The following is a 27,911-nucleotide window of genomic DNA, read 5'->3' as shown; positions in this document are numbered from 1 at the left end:
CACGGCTCCCTGGTGGATCCCGGATGAGGTCCATCCTGTTTCAGTCATGCCAACTGGCATTTCACCACACAAAACAGTGCAGCATACTACACTATTCTTTGCCCAGGATTTTGCCCTGTGCCTACGATGGAGGCTCTGAATGGAGATGTCAATAGAACTTTGCTATTCAAGTTTGAAGAATCTAATGCAAAGGTTGAAGAGATGGACTTGTATTTTTTGGTTTAGGAAATATCAAGTGCACAAGGGGGTACACATTACATTGGCAAAACCCACATACACAAATTTGGGCTAGCAGTATGGCTTAGTGCTTCTATTACTAATTGGACTAGCAGAATCTGCATAGTAGAGGCTGTATAGTCTCCTTGGGTTTGCCTGGATCTCCTTTCAGATATGCTGAGTGTTTAACAGGCTTCCAAGAAAACTGCAGATAAGGAAAATAGATTGTGTTGGCACTAGATCAGCTATGGGAAAGAGCTTCATTTCCTAGTTCTGGTAATGACCACGCACATATGCATGACTGCAGTCAATCCGTTTGTTAATTGGAAAAAAGGGGCACGGTCTCCTAGTAACAGAAGTGTTCTCTGCCAGTGACAATTAGAAATCTCTCTAGTACACAAATGTTTTTATAAGGGCAACTGTCCAAGAAATTGTGTAAATATACAAGTTTTTTAAAAATAAACAATTATAAATTTTAAAAGATTATTTTGGGGCAAAATCCCTCATAAGGAAGCATCCTGGTCCTTAAGGGGTTAATACTGTCATGGCTTCCAGCTGCTGCAAACATAAGAACATTTCAATGCAGTCTTGTTTTACCAACCTTACTCGCTTTGAGAACTTTTACTTGATCTTCAAATACTGTATCTTTATTCTTCTCAAGAAAGCCCTCACATTGATATTCTACCTGAAAATGACATAAGAGACATTGACTTGGAATAAAAGATTTGCATCAAATAGAACAAAACATGAAAAGTTCAGATAAAAGACATCTCTGCATGACATTCATGGAAGAACAAGAATGTGTACCCAGTGGTCAACGTAGAAACTTCGTTTCATGGTTTGTTATAGGACCAAAATAGGAATAGAGAGTCCATTGTGTCGGGACAATCTTGCACTATATTTACATGCTTCCTTATTATAGCATAACCTAGCAGAGTACAGATGGTACTTGCAGTACTCCTATCCCAGAGGGTGCTCAAAACAAACTAATACGAAAAAATGAGATAACGTGTCACATTTTTGGTTTCTCTACTTAATGCGATTGCTGTTAAGATACCCAGAACTTAAACCCCTAACACACATCAGATACAATCAGAAATGTGTAGATAGTGGGGGTAATAGATTATTGTACTTGCACCAAAATTGCAACTTTTTGCTACCAGAATTTTGGCATGAGTGCCAGTTTGTACCAAAACTGTCACTTTTCGCAGTTTTATGCAAGCTCCACCACTTATTAAAAAAAAGTCAATCGGGTTAGTGTTAAGGATAGAGATGAGCGAGCATTGTCCTTAGCGAGTACCTGCCCGCTCGAGAGAAAAGGTTCGGGTGCCGGCGCGGGGGAGTGGTGAGTAGCGGCAGTCAGCGGGGAGGGGGGGGGAGAGATCTCCCCTTCGTTCCTCCCCGCTCTCCCCCGCAGCTCCCTGCCTGCCGCCAGCACCCGAACCTTTTGTCTCGAGCGGGCAGGTACTCGCTACGGGCAATGCTCGCTCCAGCAATTGCCCTTAGGGAGTATGCTCGCTCATCACTAGTTAAGGACATCAGATTTACTATATTTTATACCAGAAACTAGCATAATGTGCCAGCTCATAACTGGAGTAGATTTCACATCTGGTGCATGGACGGCTCAAAGATGTGACAAATGTATTAAGAGGCTTACTACACATTAATACATGTGTTGCAGTACATGCCAACATAAACTCTACTTAGGCTCGTGTATAAAACGACAGTGTAAGTAAATCAGCCCCAGTATTTTTAGTATGCATCTTCTGTAATGTGATGGATCAAACATATGACATATGTTTAAAGGATCAGCAATCCCATCATTTCTCTGTAGTTGATTCGCACACCTATAACTACTGGATCAGTAGGCGATCATAGAACAGCCAATATTCTATTCTGCTGACAGATCTGCAGGAAAGCCATAAATGTCAATTTTCTTGCAACTCAAGAAAATGTTTAAGGCGATAATATAAAAAAGTTCCTAACAATTCTCTGGTATCTTACTAAAGGGGAGCGCCTCTTGATTCGGAATGACAAAAGCACAATTATACTGGGGATTTCCTGTTCACCATTAGAAAAAAAAAATGAAGAAAAGGCAACTTGTTAGATAAGAGTCCATGATTACCTTATCAGCAAAATGCTTGACAATAAACGCTACATTGGACAGCCGTGGTTTCTCAAACAATGCAGACGTTTTGAGATGCGTGTTGTACAACTTTTGGGCCCAGGTATTGTCTGATCCTTTGGGCATCTGCAGAACAGAAAATTAAAACAGTTTTGATTAAGAATGGTTTCTGGATAATGACCTTCACCAACATTGAGGCTGGGGATTGTCCGTTAGCGATCTCATGGACTTGGGATCTGATCATGCTACCCAGAAGTCAGCAGGGGACTGGAACGCCATGGACTGCAGCAGCAGAGGCAGTGACAGGGTTAAAGGGGTTGTCCCGAGAAAGCAAGTGGGGGTAAGCACTTCTGTATGGCCATATTAATGCACTTTGTAATATACATCGTGCATTAAATATGAGCCATACAGAAGTTATTCACTTACCTGCTCCGTTGCTGGCGTCCTCGTCTCCATGGTGCTGTCTAATTTCAGCGTCTAATCTCCCAATTAGACGTGCTTGCGCAGAAGGGTCTTCTCCCTTCTCTTGGGTCTCGGCACGAGCGGAGTTCTGGCTCCGCCCCCTTCTACGCATCGTGTAGCTCCGCCCCGTCACGTGTGCCGATTCCAGCCAATCAGGAGGCTGGAATCAGCAATGGACCGCACAGAGCCCATGGTGCACCATGGGAGTAGACCCGCGGTGCATCGTGGGTGAAGATCCCGGCGGCCATCTTGCTAAGGTAAGGAAGAAGTCGCCGCAGCGCGGGGATTCGGGTAAGTACTAAACGGGGTTTTTTTTTTTTTTACACATGCATTGGGTTTGTCTCGCGCCGAACGGGGGGGCCTATTGAATTTTTAAAAAAACCGTTTCGGCGCGGGACAACCCCTTTAAGTATAGGTTGTTTTTCATTTTATTCAACTCACTTTCCGCTCTCCATTACAAAAAATAATTTAACTTGAGGGCTCAACTACAGTGTCAGAGCAAGCAGCCCGGGTGCCCCTTCCCCCAGTGGCCCTTGTACAGTTGAATTGGGGGCATTATTACTAAATGGGGGCAAAATGAGGTATTATTATGGATTGGGGACATAAGTAGGTATTCTAACTTACTGGGGGCATTATTACGGAATGGTGGAATAAGGGGGCACGGTTACTGAGTGGAGGCATAAAGAAGGAATTACCACCGAGAGGGAGCACTTTTACTGTGTGGGACACACCAACAATGGCACCTACTGTGTACAGCCTACATGGAGCACAATAAGATAGATACTATTACAATGTAGGGCACTACAGATGGCATTTTTCAAATTTTTGCACTATAGATGGGGAGAACATGCAGAAGAGTGCAAAAATAAAGGCAGGCTGCTGAAAAATTCAGGAGCCAAAAGATAACATAATACTAAAGTAATATTAGTCTTTGTATAGTGTTTTTTTCCAGTAACAGTATGGTGGTATTATTCATTCGCTATGTGGTGGTATTATGTGTTTATGGCGTGGCGGTATTTGGTCCCTATAGGGAATTATCATTGATAATGTTGGTCTTGGCTTTGTTCATTGGCGGTATAGAGGTAGTATCAATGCTGATCATATATGAACCTTATATATAATGGTATGCAATATAATTTAGGGTCTGGAAAAGCATATTGGTGCTAAGCTGTTTTTTTTATATTATTCCTAAGCCTATAAAAGTAATAGCGACTCTCCATGTTTTATGTTATGAAGTATGCTAATAAAGTTATTTCTATAAAATGAAGATTCGTTTGGTGTGCGCCTTTTTTGGTCGGTTGCGTGTACATTATTTGAATACAGTAAAAACATTTGTCATTACAATAAGAGCAATGTAGAATCAGCAGATTCTCCTACCTTACATTCCTCATCAAGCAGGTCCAGAATACCCATTTTAGCTTCTATGAGATTGATGCAGGGCTGGTTGTCATAGAAGTCAATCAGCGTCCATGGGATTTGTTCCTTCATGTACTCTTCTTGCTCCAACTTAAATACATGCTACAAAAAGGACATAAGAATTTACCTCAAAAGTCAAAAAGAAGAAGAATGCAGAAAATACAGACCTAGGATAGAATTCATTTACCGGAAAAAATAGGCAGAACCAAAATAGTCCTTTCCAAATGTTTTAGAAGACTTCTATTAAAAGGGGTTATCTAGCATAAAACGTTTTTCTAAAACCAGGTCCCCATGGCAAAAACAAGAAATAAAGAGCTTATAATTGTCTCTTCCAGCCCAGCATATGTCCCCCATCGGCAACTACGGGTCTCATCTTTGACATATTGTTTACAGGCTACACCAGCTTTGTGTATTAGACGTCACAGACTGCTGCAGCCAATCACAGAGCTCAGTGATTAAGCGCTGCTACAGCCTGTAAACACTATGTCACAGGGGAGACACTAACAGGGCATATAAGTGGAGCTGAGTGAGGGAAGTATAAACAATTTTTTTTGCGCTAGTAGACACACGCTATCATTGCTTGTGCATACCTGGACTTCCATTGTGATCTTCAGAGATCAATATCGTATCCAGCACTTGGGAGCACACTCTATTCATTTGGGTACGCTCCTCGAGTGTTAGAAACATAAGAACCATTTGGTTCGATACAGTGGAGAAAGGCTCCTGAAGAGTCTCTCCGGTGACAGAAACGCGTTGAGCCTATGAATATCTCTCTTCTGAGCTAAGAGATAGCCTATATACAAGTACATCTAGAGCCATATCTATGTACATGAACCTACTGACAGTTCTACTCTACAATGATACAAACCTTTTTTCAGTCTGGTATATATCCAGATGAGTCAAAGTCCTATGATAGGAAACCAGATACAATCAAGGACAACGTATTATATCCCCGTGGTACTCTGCAGCAAGATGAACTCATCAGCGCTATTGTTCTGATAAGATAGCTCTTGCTGACAGAGGAGTCATCTGGGCCTTCCATTTCCTGCCCTAGATGATATGGTATACCCTGATTCCAATTCCAATTGTAATTGGAGGATATTGGACTAGATATAACACGGTGCATATTAGAATATTTTTTATGCATTTACATGTTTCCTCATGAGGCCTTCCTTATTATTATTTTAGAAAAAAGTGGCGCTTCATGTGCTGGGGAAAATTATACTAAGGCCACGTCGGAAATGGCGATTTTAGTAAAATTTCCCTCCATATTCTTAATCTACGACCAGTACAAAAACAATAAGGCCCTTATCTGCTCACCAGGTTGAACTGCTGCTGTAGCTTCTCATTGGCGTAGTTAATGCAAAACTGCTCAAAGCTGTTTATTTCAAATGTCTCAAACCTGTAAGAAAAAGAAAGAAAACAATGATTAGCAATGGGGAGATCATTTTTTATATGGAATGTCCAAGTGTTTCGATAATATATACACAATTAGTTTCAATATTTTTTTTAAACTTTGCGAAAGTTTACTGAAGAAGCCAGAAAAGATGTGTTTCTATTGGCATTAGAGAAAAAAAACACGTTGTATAAGACTAATTAGTAATCTGAAGGTGCCTCTGGTAACTGACCGCATTTAAAGGCGAGAGGTCATCCTATGGGTCCTATGATATATATGTTCTACAATACAGTAGGGTATGGAAAGCAGTCGTCTTCATGAGACACTCTCTTAAAGTGCTCATCAAAACAGAACCGTAATCCTTGACACTATATATACAGTATAGATCCCCTCCCTGCAACCCCCCGAAAATTCCCGGACCGCCACCAATGAGCACAATGAAGGACCGGTGGTACTCCTGCTAGTGCTGCGCACACTGATCATAAGGATACGCCTGACCGACAAACTTAACATTAATTTTGCCACAGTCACTTCCTACTGAACACAAATACAATGGAACCTTGATTCATTAATTTGTTCCGCGTTTGTTGAAAAGCACCTTGAACTGAACCAAAATTTCTTAATTCAAGACCTAAGGCCATATATTAGTTATTGGTATTCGTTATTTTATTTGAATTATTTGCTCCTACAGATGCTATAGATAACGGGATAACAACTAATGTTCTAATACAAAACTAAATGACACAGCCACTTCATGAAATACATAAATATTCATTAGAACGCGTTATTTACCCATAAATGTCAAGGACTCCAATAAAGGAATCCTGCTTGGCAGATGACAGCAGGGCTTTATTCACATGACAAACAATCCAGCTGAACAAGTTGGCATAGATGTGTTTGGACAGAGCATCTCTGGCGTTGGTGGCCTGTAGACGTGAAATTGGCTTGATATAGGTCTCCGCAGCAGTTACAAGTTTTCGATGACAGAGCCAGTGTGACATTTCTTCATAATCCACTCCCATCAAGTCACAAAATATAAGAAGAGGCTCGTGCTTTGGCTGCAATTCAAATTAAAAGTTCATAAGAAAAGAAATTTATGACAAAATCTTACAAGGGTTATCCCATGAATCATCATGCTACTACCAGCTCCGAAAGGCTGCTAATCACTGTTTTAAAGGAATATGCTTCATGTTCTAATAGCATTTTTAAAAAAAACACCACATTTTCAATAGTTTTTCACTTCCCTGCGACCCCCTAGGCGCTGCTGCTAATCTGTGATGAAGGGGGCAGGCTGTAGACAGAAACTGTCTCCTTCCCACTCTGGCAGCTGATCGTAAAGTCTCTTCTTATGACACATTCACATTTGTACCTCAGTGTCCAACCAATTTCCATCGTTTGGCTATGTCCTTGGAGTTGAATAATGAAAATGCCAGGTGGATCCCCGTTGACTCTACGGAAATCCATGTCCAGCCTCTGACCAAAAAGGGATTATTCTCAGTAAGAGAAACCAAGTAATCTTGTAGATAGTGTCTCTTGTTAACTTTTAAAAGGTGTATTATGTCATAGCGAGCTTTCCAACCTGTAGGGTTCTTCCTCAGGCTAGTCTGCAGAAGAGCCGAGGAAGAACCCCAAGTAGGTTTGAAAGCTCCCTATAGCATCATGCATTTTTGTTAGCTATTAAAAGGAATCATATCTACAAGGATTACTTGGTTTCTCTTGCTGGAAACAAATCACATTTTGTTCTACTGGCTGTAAACTTTTTCTTTCAGCCTCTGACTGAAATGTTCCTGGATGGAATAGCACAGCAATGGAGCTACTTTATCCAAGATTTTCTGTTGTATCTGTACCAGAGCCTTCAAACTGGGCCATTAACACTTTATCATCTTCATTTGCATGTAAAAGGGCCTCCTGAAATTGTTTGTAGAGCCCTGCATGTGATTAATCACACGCCCAGCTGTGCAAGCAGAAGTATTGTTCTCCTAGTTACAATGTTATCTGCCAACTCCCCTGGAGAGAACAGCTTGAGATCTATTGATAGACACTATCTCTCAATGTTTGAATGACGGATTTTAAGTTCACCTTAAAACGATCGTTCAAACGAAAAGTGCACGATGCCCACGTTTACATATAACTTATCACACATTTTCGGTCGTTTGAACGAATTTTGAACGCTAATCATTATGTGTAAATGGGCCTTAACCATAACCCATTTAATCTTTCAACCTCAAAGATATAAAATTGGGGGATCAATAGTGCCTACCTAATTTTGCAGTTTAAAACCCATGCGAATTTAGCTTGGCTCATTATATTTAAAGGGGCACTAACTTTCTAGACAACTTCTGCTCATCTACTAGCTTGTGTTAGTCTCCTCATTTCTGTAATATACTTGCATAATAAATTGTGCTGCTTTACCACTGTAAATCACGTTTGAAGTGACTGCCACTAGGGGTCTCCCTTCCAGCTTCTCTGCAATCCACCCTCTGTCGTTGGGTACAGAGCTTCCTTAGCAACCAGAACACATGGATGTTTCCATAGCAACAGGGGAGGGGCTATCTTCACAGGTTGTAGACTTAGGCTGGGTTCACACAAGGGGGATTTGCTGCGGAAATTCCGTCCGGAATTTCGCTGCGGCAAGTCCGCCTGTGGCCGCTAATCCCGGGATAAGCCGGCCATATGGACAAAACTTCTCAGAAATCTCGTCCACACGGAACGGCGCATCAGTCGCAGCAAAGCCGGCAGTAGCCATTGTTATGGCGCGGATTCGCCGGCCACATTTCCATTCTTCTTTTTCTTCCGCTGCGGCCACGCTCTTCTCTATGGGAGCACCGGCCGCAGCGGGAAAATGTGCAGCCAATCCGTTTCAAAACCCACGGCTAAGTGCTGCAGGTTTTCAAGCAGCGCTTTCCCAGCGGAAATCTCGTGGTTTTTCACTGCGACCAAACCGTGAGCTTTCCACCGGGAATACGTCCCGTGTCACCCCAGCCTGGGGGTAACTAAAGCATGTAATTCCCTACAGACGCAAGTTAAGCGTAGACATGATCACCAAAAGATCATTAGACAGATCGTTATGTCTAAGGATCCAGGAAAGAGCAGGTATCAGACAGCTCCGGCACCAGCTGATCCTGTGAAAAGTGATATAGATCAAGGAGAGAACCAAGGTCAATCCTTCTATTCCCCTAAGGCAGCTGTGGTTGTTGGATGCTGCCTACAGATGTGAAGAAGAACCGGTCACGTCCCCACAGTGCCATAAATTATTAGGCTGGGTTCACACGGGGCGGATTTTCGTCGGAAATCTCGTGGTTTGGCCGCAGCAAAAACCGCGAGACTTCCGCCGGGAGAACCGCCGCAGTTTAAGCCGCGGCGGCTTTGAAGCGGCCCGGCCGCTCGCTCTTTCGCTGCAGCCGGCGCTCCCATAGAGGAGAGCGTGGCCGCAGCGGAATGAAAAAAAGAATCGACATGCTGCTTCTTTTGAAACCGCGGGTGCGGCCGCCGCAGCCGCGGTTTCAACCGGATTTACCACAGCGGATTAGCCGTCCCGTGTGGACGAGATTTCTGAGAAATCTCATCCACATGGCTGGCTAATCCCGGGATTAGAGGCCGCGGGCAGTTTTGCCGCGGGCAGATCTGCTGCGGCAAAACTGCCCTGTGTGACCCTAGCCTTACGGTGCGGTTAGGTGACGTGACAGTGAGACGGTCGATTTAAAAAAAAAATTTTTTTTATATAGTTGCCTATTTCCACAATGCAGGACTGTCACCCAGTGAAAATCATGCGGCACACGAAAATCTGACTCTCTTCAGGTTCTTGTGCGCACTCTGCCATAGACTTGTATGGAAGAGCATGCACGAGAATCTGAAAGTAGTCAGATTTTCACACACCAGTGCTGGATTGCGGATGAGTATAAAAAAATTCCCTACCCCCCCCCAACAGCACTATAACTTAGTTTATGGTGGTGCGGGGACGTGACAGGGTAACTTTAAATTAGCTTTACCAAGAACTGTACAAGGAGGACAATTTAGTCCTCCTCGAGGTGCAATTCTTAGCTGTTCTTTATTAGATAAGCATATACATCATGTTCCAAAGACGACCATATCAAAGCTTATACGCTAAAGTTTAATTACACACACCTCTTGATTCTAGAACTGTGAAACAGATGTGCTCTATATAAATGTGGCCGTGCCTTCTCTTATATCAGCATTATGTTCTAGTAAGCATTAAACGTACACTATGCAATACTGAACACTTACCGGAACTAGACAGCTGTCAGCATCCCGAGACTTAATGTTCACATTTCCCAAGTGGAGGATAGCGGCTAAAATTCTAAAGATTCCCATCTGATATTGATCTCCGATTCCTTAAAACAGCAGTTTGAATTAAAAAAAAAAATAATAATTAGACAGAGATTAAAAGGGACAAACAGTGGTGACCACAAGGGACACAGGACACCCACCAACCCACCTAGTAAAGCACAAGCGTGCCTTGTGGCCTTTAGTTCTTTTGCATCATCAATTCCATCAATCACAGGGCTTCTCCCTTGGTTGGTATAGTGGAAACTCTTGGCATTCCCTGTCGAAGAGACATTAGACGCATTAAATGTGATCACCATTTGGGGAAAAGATTAACAAGAAGCAGAAATAACTAAAAATAATGAATAAAGAAGAACGAAATCCTTGAGGTTGGTTCTGTTTCACAATGCATTTAGTATGCAGAGCAATGTCTATTGTCTATACTTAGGGCTGGACAATTAATCAAGTAATTTTGATTAATCGTCATTTTGCTGAGGCACAATTCTAAACATTCATCAGATTGGTGAGATTGAGATTAGCCCCGCCTCCTGTGAGTAGGGCTACTAGGCTAGTGGTAAGTAGGGTTTGCAGAATGCTGGGGAGTAGGGTAGTAATGACTGGGGGGGGGGTGAAGGGCTGTACATGTGGGCTGGGATGATTGGGGGTATGTGCATAGTACGTTTAGGGTGACTACCCACTAGTGTTTGCGAATTTGCTGCGTTTTTTTCCCCAGGTGTCTATGGGACTTCCTAATGTTAAAAACGCATTGCAGCAAAATCGCAATTTACGGCGAAATCCCGATTTTGCGCGATGTGATTTTAACATTAAGAAGTCCCATAGACCCCTGGAGAAAAAAAAACACTGCGAATTTTGCAGTGAAAAAGAACTGTAGCGGGTAATCACCCTTAAAATGAAAATCAAGAAGAGATTGATTTTGTTATTTGGCCAAATCACCCAGCCGTGCCTATACTTATGTATTGGATTTATATAGCATATACATACTCCACAGCACTGTACATAACATGATCTACGGTTGGTCACCATTAGAGTTCACAATCTAAATTTACCTACTAGTATGTTTTTGGGAATGTGGGAGGAAACCAAAAGTACCAAGAGGAAAGTATTAGGAGAACATCCAAATTTCATGAAGATGTTGTTCTTAGTCAGATTTTATCCCAGGAAAGCCACAAATGAATGAACAATCAGGGAGGAACACTAGGACTATAGGATATTGAGGATGAGTTGATTTGCAACACATTTCCGAGTCGCACTGACTCCTATTTCAAGCTTGTGTTGCCAATAAACTTTCCTTCCATATCCTGTGGCCCCGAGCTGTTCTTCTTGGTGTGCAGTTGAGGTAGGCACAACAATGTCTAGGAGTTTTCTTAATTCTATCTTTTCTATCTACTGACTAGCGGTACCTCTACACATTATGACTGTCAGATGCATAAGCACCTGACAGCCGTACCAGCGACTATCATTCCCATGCTTTACACAGGAAGATGGCCGTACAAGGGAAGTGGAGGCAGGGTGGGCTGGAATTGCTTGCTTGAGCGATTATTCGGCCCGTGTAAAGGTACCTTACCACAGTACAAAGATGTCTTCCTTTCAAGGAGATTTCAGAGTAATGCTTCTCTCTATGTTCCAAGTTGGGAAACTGTAGTCGGAAATTACTGAGACATCTGTTGCCAAGGCAACAGCTTAAAACGATGCGCAGGTTTTGCTACTGCCTCAGTAAAATACTGGGGCTAAATACAGGATACTACTTCCGGAAGGTCATTAGAACAGAACTTTTCAGCCCAAACTTTCATAGGCTCTCATCCGTAGACCTGAATATTTAACTCTGGGGGAACATGAGGACTTAAGAGATCAGCGGAAAAGTATGCTGGAGACAAATCTATGTGAAGGGTTGTACCGACTGCTGGATTTTTACAATTATTTCTAAATCATTTATTTTTGAGTGACCAGTGTAGCTTCTAAGTAATCACAGCTCCCTGCATACTAATGTGAAAGAATTCATTTAAGGCCCATTTAGAAGCAACGATTATTATTTGAATGTGGATAGCACAGATGGGCACCTGAGTGTACAAGACAACCCGCCAGCTCCTGCTACCTCCTCTCACTGTCTCCAATGATAGGGAGCAATGAGTTCCCTCTAGTAATAGAGGCTGATTTACTGACTAATTTTACCGATACTGGTTACCGTATTTTTCGCTCTATAAGACGCACTTTTTCCGCCTCCAAAGCGGGGGGGAAACGTTCCTGCGTCTTATAAAGCGAATGTGGCGAAAATTCGTTACGATCGCCATTTTTAGCGCGATCGCGAATTTAACGCGTGTACGCAATTTATTTGGCGCGATTGCGCGTTAAATTCGCGATCGCGTGAGCAAATGTGCGATCAGTTAGAAGATTTCTCTCCTCCTGTCAAAAAAAAAAAAATCAGTACTCACCTCCCCCAGCGTTCTGCGGCGCTGCTGCAGGCTGTCGCTCCCTCCTGGTCCCCGGCAGAGCATTGCTTTCTGGACGCAGGGCTTGAAATCCCCGCCTCCAGAAAGCTAATACTGTGATTCACTAACACACGCCGTCAGCCAATCACAGCCATTCAATGACATCATTGCATGGCTGTGATTGGCTAACACACGTGCGCCTTCAGCCAATCACAGTATTAGCTTTTTGGAGGTGGGGATTTCAAGCCCTGCGTCCAGAAAGCAATGCTCTGCCGGGGACCAGGAGGGAGCGACAGCCTGCAGCAGCGCCGCAGAACACCGGGGGAGGGGAGTACTGATTTTTTCCCCCTATTTTCCCACTCTAAAACGGGGGTGCGTCTTATAGACCGGTGCGTCTTATAAGGCGAAAAATACGGTAAATAAGGTTTATGAAAAGTTCTTTAAGTTACATCATACTAGAATATCGCCATAGAATCCAATGCAGCGGAAGGTGATAATGGCAGCTTGACACCATCTCCTGAATACCTGCCACCTAGGCCCGACTCAAACATCCAACCACAAGCGCAAATTTTCCCTGTTAACCCTTGTAATATTTGTCATACTTATAACATACCCAGTTTAAGCACACTGAACTCTGGTAGAGCGGCAGATGCACACAGTTGGTAAAATATGTGATAATTTCGCTCCTCGTCTGCCTAAAATAAAGAACAGAATACATAGAAAAATGTTAGTTTCTGTAGTACCGCATAGCTCACAAAGGGAGAACTCAGTTACGTGAAAACGATGCAAAAGGCCTGACTCAGCGAGCACTAAATCCCACAGATAGCCCTATGCGTACTAAGCAGTATACAGCAGCAGTATACAGCCTGACTCAGCACTTGCATTGAAGAGTATGCATTTATAACCACAGAAACGCTATTGCTTTCAGACTGTGGACGCATTTCAGTACCAAGCAAGAGGAAATGCCAATTACAACTGGCACAGGTACAGAATGACTCAATTCATAGCAAATAATGTAAAATTAGTTCCCTCTCACACCCTAGATTTACCAGGACTTCTAGAATGTCTGCAAGGGTTCTACAGGTATTTTGGTACTTGTGGGTCATTAGTCACCACTTGTTTAATATATTCCATTCGACACCATCTTGCAGGCTGTGTTTATACCACCTGTTTAATATTATTATAAATATCTATGTTTTGGAGAAATAAAGAGTTTAGGAAATAGTGTGTTTTTTTTTTAGCCATATGTATTGGTGAAACATTCGTGAAATTAAATTTAAAAAGTGGTGACAGATAACCCACAAGTACCGGTATTTGTAATCTTCTGTCATTACCACTCCAGTCTAAGACAAGAGATCTATATATCATCTGCACGGTGCATTCACATAGTGTATGGAGCAGAACATGGCTGATAACTGAGGAGGAGTGACCATGCATGAAGGCCAGATTAACCCAATACTGAGCATTTAGTGCAGATGTTCCAGCGTTATGTCACAAGATCACGGCACGCTAGATCTGCAGCAGCTAAGAACCACGGGATTTACAGCGGCTGAGTATAAATGTGTCTATACTGATGAGATTGTAGCAACCATTTATATAGTCAACATAATGTAGAACAAGGGGGAGAGAGGAAGAATCAGTGTCAGCCTCTGCGTACGACTAAGTATTGAGCATTTCTACACATCACAAGTGATCAATATTTACACAAGTTAATTTTGGTAACCATTACAAGATCCATCACAAGAAAAACATATAGCACAATGAGCAGAGATGACGGTAAGACATCACACTGTGTACAGCTATCCTAAATAGAACATCTTTAAAAGGGTTAGCCAGTTGTAAATTATTAGTGGCTATACTCAGGATAGGTCATCAGTAGTAGTTTGGAAGCAGTCTATCACCAGGGAACCCCACTAATGAGCTCTTTTCTGGTCCAGTGTACTTGTGCACTGAGTGGACTTTTGCAGGAAGCAGACAGCTCTGTTCCAACTGCAGTGGACAGACTTGGTATTGCAGGCAAAGTTCCCAGTGAAGTGAATGAGTACTTTGGGGGAAGTTTCCCATGCCGGCCTTAGTTTCATTTCTTGTGGCACACCTCTTCATTTATTAGGCACAAGTCGGGAACCCCTGTGTGTCTACACAGAAATATAGGCCACACCTAGCGTATATTTCTGGTATAATTTACGCCAGTTTCTGGAATACATTATACAGAAATCTGTCGTTCAAGGGCAACCATGCCCTCTCCCAACAAACCCCATCCATTCTTTACAAAGGCTGACACAAGAAGCCGAAAAGTCACTAGTTCTTGTGCAAATTCCCATTTGTGCAAAAATCTGTGACTTTTGTATGCCAGAAACTAGCATAAAAAGGCTTTACAAATATCCCCCTTTGTGTGTAATGCCAAGCCTCACCACTGCAGTGGGAACAGAGCTGTTTGCCTCTTACAAAACTCAGCGCAGTGCATGAGCGCGTTGGCAGGGGTTCTGAGCAACAGACCCCAGCTAATCTACTATTGATGGCCTGTACTCATCCTTACGTTTTCTGATTACAGATTAGAAGTACATACCTGAAAAACCACTCTTGATTTCTCTAGTAAGTAGGTCCTCATGTGAGCACCAATAATCCGGTACCTCTTATCAAAGCCAATCTCTATGTATTTTCCAAAACGACTGCTGTTGTCATTCCTTGTGGTCTTTGCATTTCCAATTGACTGTAAGAAAAACAAACAAATAAAACCAAGCAAAATGGAGAATGTGAAGTTACAAGCGTTTTCTACAAATAACACTTAAATTGGAAAAAATTAAAGAACTTGTATTTCATATTTCAATTTTTGTATTTGCATTTTGAATTTCAATTACTCATCCTTCCAAAATTTCAGATTGCTACGTCTGGAGTGAATCACCACAAACACTGGAATCCTATACAAACCTATGGAGCTACTGCAATTTGCACTGAGTATGTTCTTCACCAGTGAGTTTTCAGAATTTAACCCTTTCCAATCCAATTTGTATCCTGGTTTTCCTAGGGGGCTTACTCTTTTTCTGCTGTTATACAACGGCGCTATATGCTGGCTAAAGCCAGTACTGCATGAGGTGACACATTGGATATCCTCCGACAGCAGAGAGGCTGGCAATATACAGTAAGAGAACCCCGACGGACGTCTTCCAACATCAGAGCTGTACAGCCTTAAATCATAATGTCTTTAGACGTCAGACGGTGGATTGGAAAGGGTTAAGCTCATTTTTCATGGGGGAGGAGGGTCACATTGATAAATGTATAAACCAATTAGTAGTAAAACCTAGATGTGTGCTATATATACATTCTTTCTGATTATTACTGCTGAAGTCAGCACTGAGAATGAGAAATAGTTATAAAATATCTCTTGCATGGATATTACAGCAGTATAGCACATTGTCTAAGCTACAGGCAATAAAAGATCAGTTCACCAATGCTGCATGTATTTAAAGAGTAACTGTACTTTTCCCAAACTTTTGACATGCATGTCAGAACGACATATCAAAAGTTTTGATCACCGGAGGTGCCAATACCCCAGCTGATCACTGAAATGAAGGGGCTGTAGCACTCAACTGGCACCCGTACAGTTATTTTCATTGCTTGCTGGCTCCTCTTGGCAGCTGAAGACGGACGGGTAGAGGTCTATAGACATCTTCTATGCATGCATCTTCAGATGCTGAGAAGTAGCCAACAGGCAGCAAATACAACCGAAGAGGCATAATGCTCAGGTGAGAGCTGCAGCCCCCTTGTTTCAGAAAGAGGGGAGGCAAGAGCAAAACTGAAAAAAAATGACAGATGGCAGGGTCTCCAAGGGGTTGACATATGTATAGTGAAGTCTGTTAACAACTGACTGATAGTTTTATTTAACCGAAAAAGAAATAATCCCTTTAAATGTATAATTACTGGAATATATTATAATCTTGGTAATGTGTTATCTGTGGTTTCACACAGAACTGCCGAAAAACCTGCAGCAGTACCTTATGATATACTGTATCACAGCTCACAAATAACCGAAACACATGATTTGGCTCTGCGATATTGGTTTGTTGTAAGATATTAGCACTAATCAATCAAGGTAAAGGAAAGTGATTAAAGATAAAGTTACCTAAGCCCAATAATATTTATATATAGGCTGCCAACATATTCCGCAATACTTTATGAATCAGAGGGAACACGAACAGACATCGGACATGACATACTATATTAACCCTTTCCAATCCACCAATAAAATAGAAGAGATAAAGTCTGACGTTTTGTTACTAAGACAAGACTTACAGAACATGAGAGGTAGAATGCAGGAAATGGAAGGCCGCATCTCCAATGCAGAAGACTCCCTACGCCCGCTCTCTGTGGCGGTTAAAAAAGCCATACGGGTAGCAGAGTTTTGCCAGTCCAAGACGGACGATCTGGAAAACCGGTCGCGCCGCAATAACCTGCGCATAATAGGCCTACCCGAAAAATCAGAAGGCTCCCACCTGGAAACATTTGCCGAAACTTGGCTGAAATCTTTACTGAGCGACGAAGCCTTCTCTACGCATTTTACAGTGGAAAGAGCCCACCGGGTCCCAGCAAAACCGCCACAGCCGGGAGCCCCCCCCCCCCCCCCCCCCCGCGCCCCTTTCTAGTAAGGATCCTGAATTGCAGAGATCGCGACGCTGCGCTTCGCCAAGCTAGACTAAAGGGCCCATTAAAACATAACAATGCAACAATCTCCATATTCCCTGACTTTTCCGCCGAGCTACAAAAGCAAAGAGCTACCTTCATAGAAGCAAAGAGGAAATTTAAAGAAAGAAATATTCCTTATTCAATGGCATATCCAGCCCGCCTGCACATCGTAACCCAAGGAAAGGTGGTTTTCCTCCAATCTCCCACTGAGGCCTTGGAGTGGTTGGACATGCACCCGGAGTTACCGAAGGACGACTGACCCCGCCGCACTTATGGCAGGACTTTAAACCCAGTCATAATTCATGCGACTGATACCCCTCTGACCTATAGACAGTGAAACGTGGGGCGACGACATCTTTGAACTGCCATTGGGACTTGGCGTATACCCACGATCCTCTATAGGCCATCGGGATATTTCCCCCCCTACTAGTGTAACATCTGCTACTTCCGAATAGATTGTAGCTAAATTGTTTTATTTTCTGCATGTTGTTTTTGACATTTACGCCAAAATTAAGCAAGATGTCAAAGGTTAAATGTTTAAGTTGTTGTAATCTGCTCTCTAATAATATTTTCAACAAGTCTGTACTGACACAATTCCCTTCCCTACACTCGTTAATCCTTCCCCTTCCTCCTCACCCCAGGGGCACAGAGGTAACACTTAAATTATATGTCCACATAGCCAGTAATTTCTTTAAAATGTCTTGGCTGGAACGTCCGGGGTCTCGGTACCGCGCTCAAGCGGAGAGCGGTCTTTGTATATATCAGGCAAATTAACCCACACATCATAAGTCTGCAAGAGACCCACCTCATTAAAGAAAAGGCCGATGCCCTTGCAAAGCCGTGGGTGCAGTGGGTGGCCCACTCCTTCCACACCTCCTCCTCCAGGGGCGTCTCTGTACTCATCCATAGGTCCCTGCGCTGGAACCCTATTAATATTCGCAGGGACCCCGAAGGAAGGTTCATATTCATATTCGGCGAAATAGACTCTAAACCCTACGTCATCCTATCCATTTACAACCCGCCCCACAATAACCTTCATCTCTTACAAGCGCTATAACATATGCACATCAATACCCCTCGGCGGGGGTGATCTGCTTAGGTGACTTTAATATGGTAATTGATCCTGCCGAAGACAGATTTCACACATCCCCTAGTATGGCCAGCACCCAAAGCTCCTCCTTAAAACAGCTGATTGAAAGTGTCGGCTGGATCGATCTCTGGTGGTTTAGACACCCTAATGTGCGGGAGTTCACCTGCCATTCCCCGGGACACGGTGCGCTGGCAAGGATTGACTACATATTTAGTTCCGCAGAACTGGCAATATACCTTTCCAACATCACGCACTGCCCACGGGGCATATCTGATCACAGCCCCATACTGTTAACGCTGAAATTCCCCTCAACAAAATATAGTGCCCACCTGGAGGCTCCACCCCTTCTGGCTGAAGCTAATCGGACCAGACGACCAAACACCTTTCCATATATCCCTATTCCTAGAGGCCCACAATGATAATACCCACCCGTCCTGAAATGGGATACTCTAAAGGCTCATGTTAGAGGATTCCTCAAGTCAGCCATCTCGCACATTAAAAAAAAAATCGACAGCCCAGGCCAACAGAGAACTAGAAATCCAGACAATGGAGGCTGAAAAAGTGTACACATCTAACCCCACAGACGCCAATAAAACAGCCTGGCTCAGCTTAGCCCAACTCCACAAACACCAAATCTACGCTAAAGCCAAGCGCAAGTTATTTTTCACCAAGCAACACTATTTTGAATTGGGGAATCAATCCAGCCACCTACTTGCCAACCTTGTCAGACCAATGTGGGGCGGAGCTGACTGACGCCCCGTCTATCACAAATTGTTTTCAAGATTTTTATACCAATTTGTACAGCTCTTCCTCCCAGAGCACAGTGGCAGATATCCTGGGCTACTTGGGGGATCTAAATTTCCCAACTCTCTCTGCAGAACAGGTTGAGCTTCTGGAAGCTCCAATCACGCTGGAGGAGGTCCAACAAATAATTCAGGATATGGCTCTTAACAAAATCGCCCAGCCCGGACGGCCTCCCAATAGAGACATACCGAAAATACAGCGAACAGCTAGCCCCGCTACTACTTGAGACAATAAACCAAGTCCAAATAGATAAAACTCTCCCACCCTCATTCTACAGAGCCTCCATAGTGGTGATACAGAAACCCGGCAAGGACCCTATAGACTGTAGTTCCTACCGTCCAATCTCACTGGTAAACGCCGACTACAAAATTCTAACTAAAATCCTGGCCACTAGATTAAATCAGGTAATTTTGTCCATTATCCATCCGGACCAGACGGGTTTCATGCCTGGGAAATCTACGACAGTAAACATCCGTAGAGTCCAGACAGCCATGCAATTAGGTAAGCAATACAAAATGCCCTGGGCTTTAGTCTCATTGGACATGGCAAAGGCCTTCGACTCACTGGAGTGGGCCTTTCTTGAGGCTTGTCTGGTCCGCTTTGGATTTGGACCCAAATTCCAGCAATGGGTCAAAACCATATATAAATCCCCGAGCGCGAATGTAGTGGTAAACGGCATCCCATCACCCGAATTTCAACTGGCAAGAGGCACCCGACAGGGATGCCCTCTATCCCCGGCCCTATTTGCCATAGCCATTGAGGCATTGGCGATCCATCTGAGAAGCACCCCCAATGTGAAAGGTATTAGATGGGCAGACCTCGAGAGCAAGGTAGGACTATATGCAGATGACACAATTCTCTTTTTATCAGACCCAATAAACTCCTTCTCCCAAGCTATGATCCACATAGACAGGTTCTCCAGTTTCTCAGGGCTATATGTTAATTGGTCCAAATCGACAATCCTGTATACAAACCTCAACCCCGGAAATGACCCCTGCGTAACTAGATACGGGCTAAAACCGGTTCAAACATTCAAATACCTGGGGATGCATATGCCATATGACCATAATAACGCCATAGCATGAAAATATAGACCCGCTACTACTCAATATAAAACACAAGTTGAAAGGATGGACTAAATTGCCGCTCTCTGTGGCAGGGCGTATAAATCTTATTAAAATGGCAATCCAACCTAAATGCTTGTACATACTGCAGCACATGCCAGTAACCCTTCCCAAGCGCTTTTTCCAATTATTAAACTCCCTTATCATCTCCTTTATATGGAATTCCTCCTACTCCAAACTAAGCCTGTCGATATTACAAAGGCCCAAAGAGCAAGCGGGAATGGCTCTCCCGGATCTCCGACTTTACTACCTGGCAGGACAATTGAGGCACATACGGGCCTGTGTCTTAGACAGGGAACTGCCCATAGCAGATAAACAGCTGGCGAAGCAAGTAAAAGGTAACAATCTCTTAAATTTCCTAGAATTCCCGCAATATACTAACTCCGCCGACATAGTCCCGCTTCATAAACTAGCTCTTGGCGTGTGGAAGGAGGTGAAGACACTGCAACGATACCGAGACATAATACCCGAGCTCCACCTTTGGAATAATCCTGGTCTTAGCGCCCTACAATCAGTCCCAGACCCACAATACTGGATGGCTCAAGGGGTACACACACTAAGTGACATATACGTAGATGAAGTATTTCCTACATTCACAGAGCTACACGACAGGTTGCAGTCCCCACATCTCCAACTATTCCGATTTTTTCAGCTAAGACATGCTTTGAACTCCCAATTTCCGTCCGCCTCAACACACATATCCAAGTTCCCCACAATTGGCATCCTCAAGTCTCAGGGACCTAGGGGGCTAATCTTGGCCCTCTACACGCATCTCCTTTCGGCTAAAATAGCCCTCAACCTACCTTCAGCATATGACAAATGGAAACAAGCTATTTCATCCCTTACACCCGAGGAGTGGCAGGACATTTCCGAATCCCACTTGGCAGTTTCCCCCGCCGTAAACAATAAATTAATCCAGCTATACATAACGCACCAAGCCTATCTTACCCCCAGCCGTCTATACAAAATGGGCACCACGTCTTCCAATACTTGTCACAGATGTCGCCAACCAGGGGCGAACTTCTGGCACTTGATATGGGAATGCCCCCCAATTAATGAGTACTGGTGGGAAATTACTGACCTCATAAACACACTACTACCTTCCCCACTAGCTATCGACCTAGACCATAGGGTGGCGCTGTTTGGCCTGCTGGAGGAGGAGGTGTGGCCACACCACACTCGCACCTTTCTGGAAAGAGTGCTGTTCTTGGCCCGCAAGGTAATAGCCATGAAGTGGATGGCTGCGGAGACCCCCTCAATCCCACACTGGACCCAACTGGTAAATACCGTAACCTCTTACGAGAAAATTATTTACCAAAACCGAGGATGCCCGGCCAAATTTAGGAAAATATGGGGGATATGGCTCGACTCCCACTCTACCTTATCTGTGGAACGAGCCTCGAAGCCTGACCTAAGCATCCTTCCCCCTCCCTCCCTCCCTCCACAGTCCCCCCTTCCCTTCTACCCTCTCCTCCTCCCCCCCCCCCGCCCCCCCAGACAAGTGTCGGCAGACCTATACTTTTGTTTTTCTACTAAGACCAAAATAAGATAGAGCAGAACTGGTTGGAAAAAAAGTTTTAAAGTTTATTGATATTAAGTAACTCAAGAAATACACTAACAAGATTTGTATTGGTTTATTCATAACGGAAAATGTATATATGAATAAGGATGTACCTAACAAAGTTTTTCTTTATTCTGTATTCTGCAATGCCTTTTTCAAAATAAAACGAATTTAAAAAAAAACCAAAAAAACCCTTTCCAATCCACTGTCTTCCTACATTCTGATTGAAGCTTGTACAGCTCCAATGTCAGAAGACGTCCGACAGAGTATTTTTACCGTCTCTGGTGCATACACACTGGCTTTAGCCAGCAGATGGCACTGTTGTATCACAGCAAAAAGAGAAAGCCTTTCAGGAAACCCTGAATCTAAATTTGGATTTAAAAGGGTTAAACCAACAAACAATTGAAAAAGTGGAGAGCATGGAGCTCACAAGAGTTTACAATCTGAGGAAATAGGAGGGACATAAGTGGTAGCAGCACGTGTTCTGTACAATGGTCCAGCCATCTTTATACTAAAAAGGGTACTCTACATAAAGCTGGTCACCAGTCATTATCTATGTACTAGTAATTATTAGGAAATTATAGTACCAGTATTTCATGCATTATGATCCCCACACATTGCACACACAGCTCTACTACATCCATCCTGACCCCACACATTACACACACAGCTCTACTACATCCATCCTCACCCCACACATTACACACACCGCTCTACTACATCCATCCTCACCCCACACATTACACACACCGCTCTACTACATCCATCCTCACCCCACACATTACACACACAGCTCTACTACATCCATCCTCACCCCACACATTACACACACAGCTCTACTACATCCATCCTCACCCCACACATTACACACACAGCTCTACTACATCCATCCTCACCCCACACATTACACACACAACAAATGACGTCACCGGGAAGGGGGGGGGGGGGGGCGCGGAGCATGAGAAGCACTCACATACTAACTGACAAGTGGCCATTAGTAGTTTGATGCAGGATAGTGGCTTAGGCCTTCCAGATGGAAGTTCTGTCACAGATCAGACTGCAAATACCAGAAGAAAGTGCTAAGTTCTGCACTTTTTCTTCAGTCCGAAAACCAGGCAATTGGGCAAAAAGCAGGCAGACCCCATTATAGTCAATGGGGTCCACCTGGCTCTGTTCGGCTTCGTCCACAGACAGAACTGTAAAACCAGAGATTCCTCTTTCCTGCTCCCCAAACCTAGCATGAAAGTGGAATCCCCAATGCAAATGTGAAAGCACCTTTACAGTGCATGGGAAATACGGTTGGATAAAGGGTCGGCATCTGAGCACTAATGTACAAGGGAGGATAAAAAGTCACATTAAGACCTGCGTCACATTAATGTATTTATGCATTGAATTCCAATGGGTTCATTCACATAAGCGTATTGTGTGCGCGCATTTCATTTGCACAAAAAATATGCAAAATGCTCTTTTCCTGCATATTTGCGCATGAAAATAGCACATGTTGAACTAATTAACCTAATTGCCCATTTCAATGAATGGGAGCATGCTTGCGTTTTTTTTTTAGGCAAGCAAATGGCCTCAATTTACGTGCACAAAAAGTACAGTACAAAACACACATGCGTGCAAACACACAACACCCATTGTGCAAATGCTTGTGCTTACGCCAATGTGCGACAGCGGCCTAAGGAATTTAATAGGTCTGCCTAAAAAGATGTGTTCTTAGGGTACACTAAAATGTTAGATATTCGTGATTAAGCAGATTGTCTGGGGTAGAGCATTCTAGAGAACTGGGGCAGCTTGAAAAAGTCTAGAAGGCCGGAGTGGAAGGTTCTGATGATGACCCAAGATCATTAGTAAAACGGAGAGCACAGGTAGGATGTTAGAAATAAGGGCAGACATAAGATGTATTGTGAAGATGAATACGTGCATGAATTGAAGTATGCTGTAATGCTATACGGCTCTTGCTTCCAGACATGAGACTGTATTATGACTCGTCCTTCCACATGATTCTTGGCTTGCACGTAAAAAAAAAAATCACACTGAAACACATTCATCTCGGCAGCACTTCTGCACAAGAGAAGGTGGTGTCCTCGCGCTCCCACCATGTGATCGGTATTTTTAGATTGCTGCATTTGTACACAGTCCTCTAATGCCGTCAGCAGGAGACATTTAATATTTTATTATCTGTGGGAGTTTGGGGAAAGCGGCAGCATGCCAGTGTTCACACGAACAACGAGCCATCATTTCCTGGCCTTTTCATTAGCGGGGTTAACGATGGTCACTGACCTAGTACTTTGTTAAATGGATAGAAGTTGAAACGATAAACCACTGATGAAAACTGGGGCTGCTACATAGTGCAACGCATGGAACATTCACGGTTGTTAGGTTGTGTCTAAACAGCGTTCAAGACTTTCATCAGAGATAGATATTCATATCGCAGAGGTCTATGACAGCTGTCAGGCTGTGGCATCCATCACCTACAGGCTCTAAGGTTAAAAGCTACAACAAGGTATCTTGTTACTGTAAGATCCCTCTAAGAAGGATTTTTGCAGTCTGCTGCACTTCCGTATATAATTGAAAAAAAGAGGTATGCCAATGCATACTGGCCTGATGGAGACGAAAAGGACACAGTTTTGGCCTTCATCGAGTTAATAGAGGGGCATGTAGATATGTTTAAAGAGCCAGTTTAGGAAATACGTTTCTTGATTTTTATCTCTGCCCCCCTCACCTGGTTGCCTGTCATACTCGGGAGATGTGTATTACAGCCACTTCTATGAAGTGCAGTCCCATATCTGATGCTTATCAGACACCATCTAGACAGAGAGGTTTGCTTTCACTTTCACAATAATCCCATGATGCGTCAGCAGAGCATTAGATAGAGGCTATACCATTTCTGCCTGCTGGGTGGACAGTTTGACTATTACATTCTGCATACACCTAAATAAGCTGCAGACCATAAGAATACAGTCAGGAAGATGAGCTGTGATCTTCATTTTGACTGTGTGATCATTACCAGTAACTGTATTAGGCGGGCCTGTATCCCATTCTATGCAGTTTCTGTGGTAGGATCCATATAATAGCATCACACAGACTGAGAAACTGAACATAGAGAGATAGATAAAACACTAGCTGACTTTCCGTATGTATACTAGGGGACTAGTTACATAATGAATGAAAAATGTATTCCATGAGCCATGTACGTTAAATGCAGTGCTCAAACACTATGTGCATTTTGTTTAATTTTTCAATTTTTTATTTTCATCTTTTTTCCTCCCTGCTTTCCAAAAATTTTATCTGTTTTTTTCCCCCAACAATTTAGCCATAAAAGAGAATGTCCTTTGCGGCAAAAGTTATATTTTTAATGGCACCACTTAATGTACCATATAATATATTGAAAAATGTAAAAAAAAAAAATTTTTAGTGGGGTGAAATGGAAAAATATGCAATGTGTCATTTTTTCAGGGGTTTTGTTTTATGTACGTACATGTTGTGGTAAAAATGACGATTTTTTATTTACTTTTTTAAAATCATGTAATTTTTAAATCAACATTTTATATACTTCAAACAATAGAAACACCCCCCACCCCCCACCCCCCGACTCCCCACCCCAAACAAAACATATTACAGAGTGTATAGCAGATATTCCCTTTCAGCACTTACTAGGATAATATTGCTATTCTATATCATATGGCAGCTGCAAAATATACAGTAGTACTTAGTAGCACATCTTACTCCTCTTAACAGGTAACAAGTGCAACATACATTATCATCATCATCGACTGGCGGACAAGGATTTCCTTACTCTATGGCAATCCCAGAGCAGAGCAGAAGATGCTAACCCAGATCTATACAACCAAGACGACCATAAATTCCTCACCTTTTCTTCTATATCCATGTTACATATATACATATGTTTCCATATTGATAAACCAATTAACCTTGTTAATAAACTCCATACAAGTAGGAGATACCTTGTGTCCATTTCTATGGACATTCTCGCCACAGAACACTTCAATACATCTGCCAACGGAAGATAGTTTACATAGTCCAAAATACATATATAAGGGGTTACAGTTATATGGGTTTTATCATACTCCATTAATATCATCTTACTCCTTTCCAATACCTAGCCAACCAGGGACAGTCCCAAAACATGTGTATATGGTCAGCTAAACCTATAGGGCAACAATTGCATAATGGCGAGTCCCACCAGCCTATTGTGTGTAAGCTTGGGTTCTGCTAACACTATGTAATATATATCTGGGGAAGCTGAGGAGACTCATTAAAGTTCAAGCTTTGGGGTAATGGCAAGTATTTCTGGTACTGGTGCATCTCGTCTCCACCAGAAATATGGGTGGAGAGATGCACAATGACAGGTAACTGGATTGTCGGAGGACAGGAGTTAAGAATCCAGCAGGAGAGGCAGACAGAGAGAGTGTCAGTTGCTGAGGTGGTAGCCGAGAAGGCTGAACAGCGGCATGCATGACAGGAGGCAGGAAGGGCAGATTATGAGAGAGTGGTGAGATGGCAGTCCGCCAGGGTAAGAGAATTACTGCGGACCAAGGACAACAGATGGGAGGGCATCTGGTAGCATACAGCAACCAATCCGAAGTTGTGGCAGTCACCTGCCCCTCCCCTGTAACTCAAGTCGACCAACCATTAAAGTCTAATAGTCTGACTACTGCACACAATATTTCCTCACTTTCAGAGGGGAGAGATAATTCTGTTCATGCAGGCTTACCCAGATGTGGACCATGCATCCAATTTCCAACAGACATCCTCCAAAATTCATGTAAGCAGCATGAGGGGGAAAATTACCAGCAACTCATCTTCTAAAATGCATAATTATTATTCCATACTTTGCAAAAAAATGCCGCAATGTTTCAACTGCTGCTTACATGAATATTGGAGGATATCAAGTCGCCCAACCGATGTCTACACCCATTCTTCCGGAGGAGATGCACCAGTAATTCCTGCCATTATAAATTCTCTATAGGATCCAGGTGCCCTTCACATTTCTCTTTGACATGTAAAGGAAATTAATCTAATTCAGTAATTTATAGGCATTCGTATACAGCGAAAATCAATGTATTTGAATTGTCACAGTGTACCGGTAGTAGACATTCGTACATCACATGAGTAAAATACAATTAAAATACACTGGTGTGAGCCTGGCCTAAGAGCTGCTGTGGCAGCTTGAAATGCATCAGCTGTTCCCGCCATTGTATGTCCTTTCTGTTGGGAATTTAATATGTCTCAATAAAGCTGTGATTTTATGAATGCTAGATCCTTTTCTTGCTGCCATAAATAAATACAGTGTGCGATATACCAAAAAGACCCTGTCCTACTTACACTTGTTCTACAAAACACAATGCACCATGTATTCTGAAACCAATGATCCATGACTGACAACCGTGATCATCCTTTCACCCCTTGAGAAATTGGTCATAAGACAGTGTTTATCAGCTGTAGTCTACGTCAAACACACAGCAGAAGAATGTTCTACACAAGCAGAAATTCAACTGCTTTCTGTAGACAATGCAAGGGCAACGGTTTAATATGTCCAAAATAAAAAAATATATATACTCTCATTGATACAATAGTAAGAAAAAACAAAAGCACTACAACTGTCCGGTAGCAAAACCACTTCATTTAGGCCTGGACTAAAGTTATTAATAAGATTACTATATTTCTATCCAAAACCTAAGAACGGTAGTCAAAGTTTGGTGGCCACCATATTTTTCCGCCTAGTAGACACTCATTACCAAGATAAAATCTCTCACCTTGCACTTTTCCTCCATCGCTGACTTCAGGTCAGCATGAAAACAGTCGTCCCTAATAAGAGGACACGCACCTTGAGTTCTCCGCGGGCAGTGCTAATAATATTCTTTAACAGCTGCTGTCCCGCGGGAGAACAATAGCAATGTATTTAGAGAACAGACCACCCACTGTTCTCCAAATACATGCAAATGAAGCTACTAGCTTTATTCATTACTGATTAGTCTATTATATTACCTAATGCAAAATGATCACTAAAACTGTCAGTTTCTGACGAATTTTGAGCGATCATCTGTATGTGTAAATGCACCTTTAGCCCAGTCTCCCACAACCCGGATTTGGATTGCAGAATCCACAATTGTCACCTATGCGGACGATCCGTAGCATTCCACATCCATTAACAAAAATAGAACATTCCCGAGCCGTCCAGACCATCCGTATACAGATTAAATACAGGAATGTGCGGATACTGGCCGGGCACAGGGTCGGATTTCACTGTGGACTCCTGCATGTGGAATCCGATCAGTT

At 43.0% G+C, this 27,911-nt stretch overlaps 1 protein-coding gene across 5 annotated transcripts in view; it reads right to left on the bottom strand.

The window, feature by feature from the left end:
- MYO5A (myosin VA) overlaps positions 1-27,911 on the bottom strand; it is a 146,135-nt gene that overhangs the window by 58,766 nt on the left and 59,458 nt on the right. For all 5 annotated transcript variants that reach the window (XM_066592584.1, XM_066592583.1, XM_066592585.1 and 2 more), the window contains exons 6-14: positions 14,913-15,056; positions 12,960-13,041; positions 10,072-10,179; positions 9,861-9,967; positions 6,408-6,673; positions 5,540-5,621; positions 4,181-4,321; positions 2,342-2,467; positions 818-901 (exon numbers count right to left, since the gene is read on the bottom strand). In XM_066592584.1, the coding sequence (XP_066448681.1) occupies positions 818-901; positions 2,342-2,467; positions 4,181-4,321; positions 5,540-5,621; positions 6,408-6,673; positions 9,861-9,967; positions 10,072-10,179; positions 12,960-13,041; positions 14,913-15,056 (1,140 nt within the window). The remainder of the gene's footprint in view (positions 1-817; positions 902-2,341; positions 2,468-4,180; positions 4,322-5,539; positions 5,622-6,407; positions 6,674-9,860; positions 9,968-10,071; positions 10,180-12,959; positions 13,042-14,912; positions 15,057-27,911) is intronic.

This window comes from Eleutherodactylus coqui, chromosome 2 (assembly GCF_035609145.1).
Source record: "Eleutherodactylus coqui strain aEleCoq1 chromosome 2, aEleCoq1.hap1, whole genome shotgun sequence".
Classification (NCBI taxonomy): Eukaryota; Metazoa; Chordata; class Amphibia; order Anura; family Eleutherodactylidae; genus Eleutherodactylus; species Eleutherodactylus coqui.
The sequence above is the reverse complement of the archived record's forward strand: the minus strand, read 5'-3'. Positions and strand labels throughout refer to the sequence as shown.